Source organism: Crocodylus porosus, unplaced genomic scaffold (assembly GCF_001723895.1).
Source record: "Crocodylus porosus isolate Cpor-Errol unplaced genomic scaffold, CroPor_comp1, whole genome shotgun sequence".
NCBI lineage: Eukaryota > Metazoa > Chordata > Crocodylia > Crocodylidae > Crocodylus > Crocodylus porosus.
Window position 1 is genome coordinate 53,339,525 of NW_017728931.1, and position 8,194 is coordinate 53,347,718.

Genomic DNA, 8,194 nt, shown 5'->3' on the forward strand with positions numbered 1-8,194 from the left:
AAATGTCCAACTCCATTTATACATCTTTTCAAGCAGTTTAGAGCTAAGTATATATGGTGCGAGTCATTTGCACTTTCTCTCAAGCACCCTGACTCTGAGCACTATAGGTGTTAGTGATCAAAATGTGCTGCATTATAAATCTTGCTAGCAAATCTGCATTTTTAATTCCAAATTTTGTTCTTATTGTGCTGCCCTGGGAAGTGGGGATCCTTAGCTGTTTTTCTCAAAATAAATCAGCACCACCTGTTGACAGCAACTAGAATTTTAAAAAGACATTGACCCATTGTGAGTCAGATTATTCCCTGGATAAGCACGTTTTTGCTAGACAACTTGGCCGGAAAGTACAAATTCTGCATAAGTAACTCTGACATCAACTGCTAGACTTCGTGCACCATGTCTTTTTTTTCCTACATCTTTGACTGGATAATCACTGGAATAATCCCTACTCTTCCTGTTTTTTTTATATTAGTAACTGGGAGTATCAAGTAATATCAAGAGGTGCTAAAATTGCATAGTCTCCTCTCCTGTGAGGAAAGGAAGACTAGGAGATCTCCCAAATATCTGGAATTGGGGTGTGAAGTTTTCCTATTCTGTTAAAATACTGGGCTTTCAGCTGGGTGCAGGAAGGAGGTCCTTAACCCACTTGCATTTGTTATCAGCTTTAGCTGGTACATGTCTGGTAAGCTTTCTGAAGCCTCATGTTAACCGTATAATTATTTCAAATTAATTAAATATGTGCTATCTTGGATCATCATCTGTGTCAAGAAGTCATAGCACTCAGCCTCTTGCTTTGCTTCCCATCACTGTAACAATCCTACAACAAAATTCATCTTACTAGAATGCATTCTTAGGAGGCAACATTAGCTTAGTAGAGCAGGGAATGATGAGACCAACATTTGAGTCCCCAGTCTGCAAACATCGTATTTTGTGACTAAGACAAGTCATTCAACCTCCCTCTGCCTTAGTTATTAGTCTTTTAAATGAGGATAACATTTGTCCACCCTTGTAAAGAGCTTTGAACTCCTCTGATAAAAGATAGTGCAGAACTGCATGGTGTTATTATGAGCTCTCTGGTTTAGATTAATATGTGCTATAAATTAGTGTGTAAAGGATCTAGTTTCTCTGTCAGAATATATGCAACGTGTATTTATCAGATCTGACTTCTTTTTGTTTTAATGGTGTAGTACATATTAACAGTTGCATGGATCCAGACTCTGCTTGCATCTGATATAAGTGGGCTTACCCGGCAACAGTAGCTGCATAATTACATAAATGTTTTGTGGGGTTTAAGGTCCACTAATTCATCACTTTTTTTTATTTCTGTCTTTACTCTAGCAAAATTCAGTGATTACAAATCAGCATGGTCCCCTGATCCCATAGGACACAATCCCACTCATCTCTCCAAGATGTGGAAAACCCATATTTCCTCAAGGAACACTACAGGGCTGCCCCGCCCACCTCCTGGCCTGACCAATCCCAAGCCGTCATCTCCATGGAGCAGCGCAGCACCCCGCTCAGGCAGGGGGTGGGGGCCACAGGACTCAAGGCTTGCTTCTGGTGAGAAGAATCTCCTGATGGGACCAATGCTCAGTTGTGAAGGGGGTATGTTATACAGTGCTAACAGTGTGGATATAATGCAGCCTTCAGAAGATGGGAAGATGTGGTGGCATGGCAAAATTGAAGAAAAGGACCCAGGAGCTGCTTCAGCGAGCAGTAAGGACAGGGCTGTTTGCTGCCAGAAGAGGATTTATACAAAAGTCCAATGTTGTAGAGTAGTGGGTAGTAGAAAAACAAGCTGTATGGGTGGGAAAGATCCCTAGCAGACAAACTCTGGCAAAAATGAATCCTGACATTAAATGTAAGAGAAGTATTCTCTTAGATTTCTGTTCTTGGAATCTGTTCTGCTAATACATTTCATGTGGGTAAGTCTGTCTGAGACTAAGAACTATAGAGTATAGATGAGTAATTATATGTCAAAGCATTTACTTAGTTCACTTAGTTTCTTCTGACTGTGTATCTCTTTCGTTGTTTAAATATTTGCAGCCTCCACCTGGAGTGATGGTGGCTCAGTTCGTCCAAGCTACTGGCTGGTTCTTCACAATCTTACTCCACAGGTATTTCCCTCTTTCTTATGTTCTCTTGCAAGGGAGTAGTGCTAAACTGTAGAAAGCAAATTTTGTCAGCTGTTTTCCTGTTCCCTCTTTAATGAAGTTTAACAAGGCTGAATTAACCTGGAGATTCAGCCTAAATACTAGAGTAGCCTGCTTTTACTACAGTAGTCACATTGCTTAACTGGTGTGACACATCTCATCTTCTTGGTAGCTAGTATGTGCAGTATTTATCATTAGACCATCTGAACTGTCCCATCATTACTTACAGTTTTTCATGAATGAATTAATCTCAAGTTCACTTAGAAATGTGAATAAAATGTATGCTCTGCAGCATTGTTTGTAATAGCTCAAGTCTCTGGTTTCTTTTGGACATTGTCCAATTGTCCATAGAGCTAGGCAGAACTGCCGGTGTTCACGCTAGTGTTTCCATAGTGAAACCACAGAATGTTTCCAATACTGCTGCCAAAAGCAGTCTTGTTAATCTATTCCATTCCTAGAGCTTGTTTCCATTCACAGTAAATTCTGTGGAGATCCTGGTTTCAGCAATCCCAATTAGCCTGTATCCAGGGCTCAGTGAAAGTCTATAGGATTATCAACAGCATTCCTGGGGTCGAAGACAACTAGTCCACTGTTCAGTAGGATAATTTATCACACTTGCAGTGCAGCTTTGAAAAATAACATCACTGGGGAAGAGGGCTTGTATCTTCTTCAGATCCCTCAAAATAGCTTACTGCGCTCCCTTTGACATGCAGGGCAGGAGAAGTAGTGGGAAAGAAATTTGCCTCATGATGAGGCAAGTTTCTTCTGTACAAGGAATGTTTCTCTAACATTTTGCAATTGTTAAAACTGCAGGAAATATATTCTGGAGATGTTGAGATGACTTGAAAAGAGAAATAAACAAAACAGATTGGTTAAAGGAACAGACTTAACATGCAGTCCTCTTTGTTTTGGGTTTGTATATAATTTTTATAGGTGGGCCCAAGATACAGTTGGAACCAATCTCTCTCTGGTTAAAGCACACCCATTTTACTTTACCACATTAACTTGTACATAATTTTCTTGTTTAAGATGTCATGTAAGCAGAACAGGGGAAACGGGATAATAGTACTTCTTTGAGTGTCTGCATACATGGAATCCTCTGTTGGTGTGCATGTGTCCTATGCACACCAAAAGTAGAGTTTGGTTTTAAAGTACATTTCAAAGAATCATATTACTATAACATAAGTATCCTATCTTCGTTGCTATAGAAAAAACTAAAGGCTGTTATTGCTGTAGAAACATCAGTCATTGGGTACTGTTAATCTGGCAGTCCAGTGATTGTTTTAACTGTTGATTTCTCAGCACTCCAACTGGGGAGTGAGATTAAAGGACCCTAATCTTTTACACGATTCAGCAAATCAGTTCCCAGTTTTTCAGATAACATTCTCAAATTGCTGGTTGATCTTAAAATCTTGTTGAAATGTCAAGGATGGAAAGGAAGAAATCTGGTAATCAAAATGACATGATTCTTCTGTTGTCATCTTTGACACCCCTAAAAGGGCTTGAAAAATAATTTATACACTACTGGAAAATACAAAGTTGCTCACATCTGGGTAATCTCAACCAGGAGGAAGATGGTCTTAAATTGAGCTAAATTAAAATAAGAAGTTTAACACAGGAGAGTTACTGATGCCTGCTGGATCTGTAAGATGTAGAAAGCACTCGAGAAAAGGTTCTGCTTGAAAGGACAATCCTGTCCCTCTCACCTGTCTTTAAATACTTTTTCTGTGACATGAAGTAAAATACTTTGTTTTCTTTTAAGTACTTCATTTATGCTAAATATCTCCAGCTCTTCAAATATATCATAAAAAAAATCAGTAGTCCTTCAGTAAATCTGTTGCTTTTCTTCCCCAGATTGATGGGTCAACCTTGAGGACGATCTGCATGCAGCATGGCCCACTGCTGACATTCCATCTGAACCTGACCCAGGGCACCGCCCTTATCAGATACAGCACCAAACAAGAGGCGGCCAAGGCCCAGACTGCACTGCACATGTGAGTTGCCCCAGCAGCATGAATCTACCCTGTTTCCTTTGCCCTTCAGAGCTTACCTTGTCGCTAGATAATAGTCCTGTGTATAAAGAGGTGATTAAGATTCATTTCTGCTCAGTTTTAGAAACTTGCATCAGGAGTCCTCAAAAATACTTCATTTAGCACTAGAAGGGAAACGGTGTGCCATATCTCAGAAATTATTTGAATGAGGCTTTTTGCAACTGGCTTTAAGAGCTGTTGTTATCAGCATGCAAATATACAAATGTGTCTGCATTTATGAAAATGTGTGACTTGTTTCCAGTGGGCATTAATCTTAAACCTTCTTGAAAACAAAGTTAACTGCATTTTCAGCTTCAAACAGTCTGAATGCTAAATCTAGTTTTGCTTAAAGAAAAGGTAAAACACTTTGTGGAGCAGGTTTTTTTCCTAGAGTAGGAATTCTCAGATGTACCATAGTGTGATCCACATTTGCAGAGATTGGAAGAGGCCAGTCCCTCCAGTTCTTGGTTATGTTAGACCAGTGGTTCTCAACCTGCAGTCTGCGGGCTGCATACAGCCCAATCAGCACGCTGCTACAGCCCATTAGACATCCTGTTAATATACTTTTTTTAATGAATACACAGGAAGTTGTGGGGTGCAGCCTACCTAACACATTGAGAGTTGCATGTGTGGCCCACTATAGCATATGGGTTGAAAAACCACCGTGTTAGACTATCACTACCTCCTATGCGTGACAGCATAGTAACTTTGTGGCAGTGATAGTAGTCGTTTACCATAGGAAAGCACTTAATGGGTGCCTGTACACAAGTTGGGAGGCTGCTCCAACGTTCTGTAATTACAGCGTGTCAGAGCAGACTCCAGTTAATTAAGTCTGCTCGAGCATGGTAATTACCACGCTCTGACCAGCCTCCACGTCTTGTGTACTGGCATCCCCGTGCTTCAAAGTGGCAGGAGGGCCACTTTAACGAAAGCTCATTCAGCGAGCTTTAGATAGTGCCTCTGCCGTCATTTTGAAGTGCAGGGACACTGATATACAAGATGCTTCGGGCGCTTTAATTAGAGCAGCTCTCAGAGCATGTGTGAAAATGCCCAGTGTGTTCTTGTCTGTTTTTAATATGATTTAAGCACCTGGACACACGGAGTAGGTTGCAGCACCATGTGACCATTTAAGTCATCTGGGATCCTGAGCAAAATGCTTCATAAGCCACAGTTTGAGAGGCTTTTTTGAGGCCACACTTTGCAGTAGAGAAAAGGAGAAAAGAACACCAGCTCCAACAAAACAGACTTTTCTACAAAGATATTTAAGTTTTTTAATATTCCATTTAAGTGTAGACCTTTCAGTTTAAAAGTTTCAAAAGAGAAGAAGTATGCTTTCCTCATTGCTTTTTAGTAGCTCCTTTTCCCATCTTCAAATGATTCTTCAGTTCTGTTCTCTTTCAAGTAATCTGAAGCCCTGGGGATGCCCTACAATGCAGACATACAATAGGACCAGAATCTGATAGATGGGACTGTCTCATTAATTGAGAGACAATTAAAATAAGTTTTCTCAAAAACTGGAAACTCCAGTGATGGTTTCCTGTACTCGGGCCTCTTGGGATTTGCATAAAAGGGCTCATATTTGGGAGTTTGCAGCTTTTTGTTTGGTTGTTTTTGTTGGTTGGTTGGGTTGGGTTTTTTGGGGGTGGTGGGGGAGAACTAAATGATCCCTAGTTATTTTGGAAATGCAAGGCATCCTGGGCACTGACTCCCTTGCTCCCTATTCCTTTCAAAATGTTAAAGCCTAAAAATATTAGAAGCCCAAATAAATTCCTTTCATTCAGTATTTCCTGGGTTTTTCTAACCTTTTAAGGTACGATGCTTTTGAATGGTAAATGCGTATAAAACCTGGTGATGTGTATCCAACGTTACCTCCCTCTTAAATATATCTGAGGTTTGGTGAGATTATTTATCTTGCATACACTCGTATATAGCCCTTGTTAATATTTCATTTCTGTCTGGTTGGTTTGGGTTTGGAAAGCTTTGTTCACAGCCATAAGAATTAAAACCTTAAATTTCCCTTCAAAAAAAAAAAATCAAGCTTTGAGTTCTACAGTCTAATCAGAGTGGTCGGATGCTGATGTCTGTCCCCATACCTCTTACTTCTGTCACTGCATGATGATTTTCATAATTGTTCCGAGTACTTATTATTTTATGTTTAAGCCTTTGGACCCTGTGTATTCACTTTGGCTTTTAGATGATCGTTTTTTGTTTTTTTTCACCTCTACCCATTTTTTTCTTAGGTGTGTATTGGGAAACACTACCATCCTGGCTGAGTTTGCCACAGACGAGGAGGTTAGCCGCTTTTTGGCACAAGCTCAGCCCCCTACACCTGCAGCAACCCCAAGTGCACCCACGGCAGGCTGGCAATCCCTGGAGACGGGACAGAACCAGACAGATCCAGTTGGACCTGCTTTGAATCTTTTTGGTGGGTCAACAGGGCTTGGGCAGTGGAGCAGCGGTGGTGGTGGCGGCAGCAGTGGGGGCGATCTCGCTGGCGCTTCATTATGGGGGCCTCCAAGCTATTCTTCAAGCTTGTGGGGGGTCCCAAATGTAGAGGATCCACACAGGATGGGCAGTCCTGCTCCCTTACTACCTGGAGACCTTCTGGGAGGAGGGTCGGATTCAATCTGAACTTAGAACTTTCAACTCTGACCTCGTGACCTTTTTTGGAACAGCAGCAGCACTAACTTGACCTTTTCGTTTTTTTTCAACTTGCAATAAATACATTTATAAAAGGAAAAAAGAAAACGGAGAGAGAAAAAAAGGTGGGTCATTGACAGACTGTCTGAGCACATAGTTGCCTCCCGTATATAACTTCAGTTTTTTCGTTTGGAATATGAATCCAAAAAGAGAACATATCACTCTTGAAATACTTGAATCATGAACGCCAACTTAGAAAGACAATGTGAAGCAAGTACACATACCATTTAAATTTAAACACAAAAAATTAAAAAAATTAGTTTCTAGTTTTTCACTTTTTCATGTTATACGGAAGTTGTTGCTAAGAAACATATATACTGAAAAAAAATAGCTTTTTAACTTTGTTTGCACTGGGTGTGTTTCCGTCCTTAGGTCTACCATGTTGGGGTGGGGTTGGGGGGTGGGGTTCAAAAGAATTAAAGGGGTGGGGGGAGGGGAAGACTTGACGGAGCCTCACTTTAAAAACAAAAAAATGGAAAAAAACACACACAAAAAAAAAAAAACAAAAAACAAACAAAAAAACACCAACACTTTGTGATTGGCTGGTTGATAAGTACCAGTGTGTTCTGGCACATGTAACTGCCCATGTGTGCTTGTTTTCTGTGCGAGTGAGTGTGTGCACATGTTTGTGCGCGCGTGTATGCATTTTTTTCCTCTCTCTATATAATCTTGGAACGCTGCATTGCTGATGGTCTACAGGCTGGCTGGCCATCTTTATGTCTTGACTGTGAAAACAAGACAAGTGTGATGGAGTCCCTGTGGCTATAGCAAAATCCAGTTGGGCTGGATTAAAATTTGTCAATAGATTTTTTTAAAATTAATTTTAGCAGGGTGCTATTTCAAGTTTGCAGATCATTCTGAATGGGTAGTTGCTTCCTAGCCCTTGTTTCTAACCCTGTGGGGGAGCAGAACACTGCCATATCCAAAGGATTTGGTGAGGGGGAGCCAACGTTGTCTTTCAAGTAGCAGTGTATTTATTTATTTATGTCTGCATGTTGGGGTTATTTGTGAGTGAACCCTAGAATGTTTGTTTTATAATGCAAGCCATTTTCTTTCTTCTGAGGAGGGGAAACAAGGATAGAAGACATCATGTTTCTCTGTGGTCAAGATGAATGGTCTTCAATCCCTTTACAAGGTTCAGTGTCTTTAGAAAACGAGCCTCTCATCCCTTCCCCAATCCTCTATATATGCACCCCTGTTTGTCCCACAGAGAATCCATCAAAAGCCTGAAACTCCAGCCCAACCAAATTAGCATTTTAATGTAATTACTGCGTATATTAAAACTGACAAAACTCAATTATGTCAACAGTTTGC

At 40.6% G+C, this 8,194-nt stretch overlaps 1 protein-coding gene across 6 annotated transcripts in view; it reads left to right on the plus strand.

Moving 5' to 3' along the window:
- Window positions 1–7,146, plus strand: part of TNRC6B (trinucleotide repeat containing 6B) — a 174,128-nt gene extending 166,982 nt beyond the window's left edge. For all 6 annotated transcript variants that reach the window (XM_019544975.1, XM_019544972.1, XM_019544970.1 and 3 more), the window contains 4 exons: window positions 1,336–1,557; window positions 2,044–2,114; window positions 4,005–4,144; window positions 6,421–7,146. In XM_019544975.1, coding sequence (XP_019400520.1) covers window positions 1,336–1,557; window positions 2,044–2,114; window positions 4,005–4,144; window positions 6,421–6,811 — 824 coding nt within the window. In that variant the 3' untranslated portion in view covers window positions 6,812–7,146. The remainder of the gene's footprint in view (window positions 1–1,335; window positions 1,558–2,043; window positions 2,115–4,004; window positions 4,145–6,420) is intronic.
- Window positions 7,147–8,194: the final 1,048 nt, after the last annotated feature.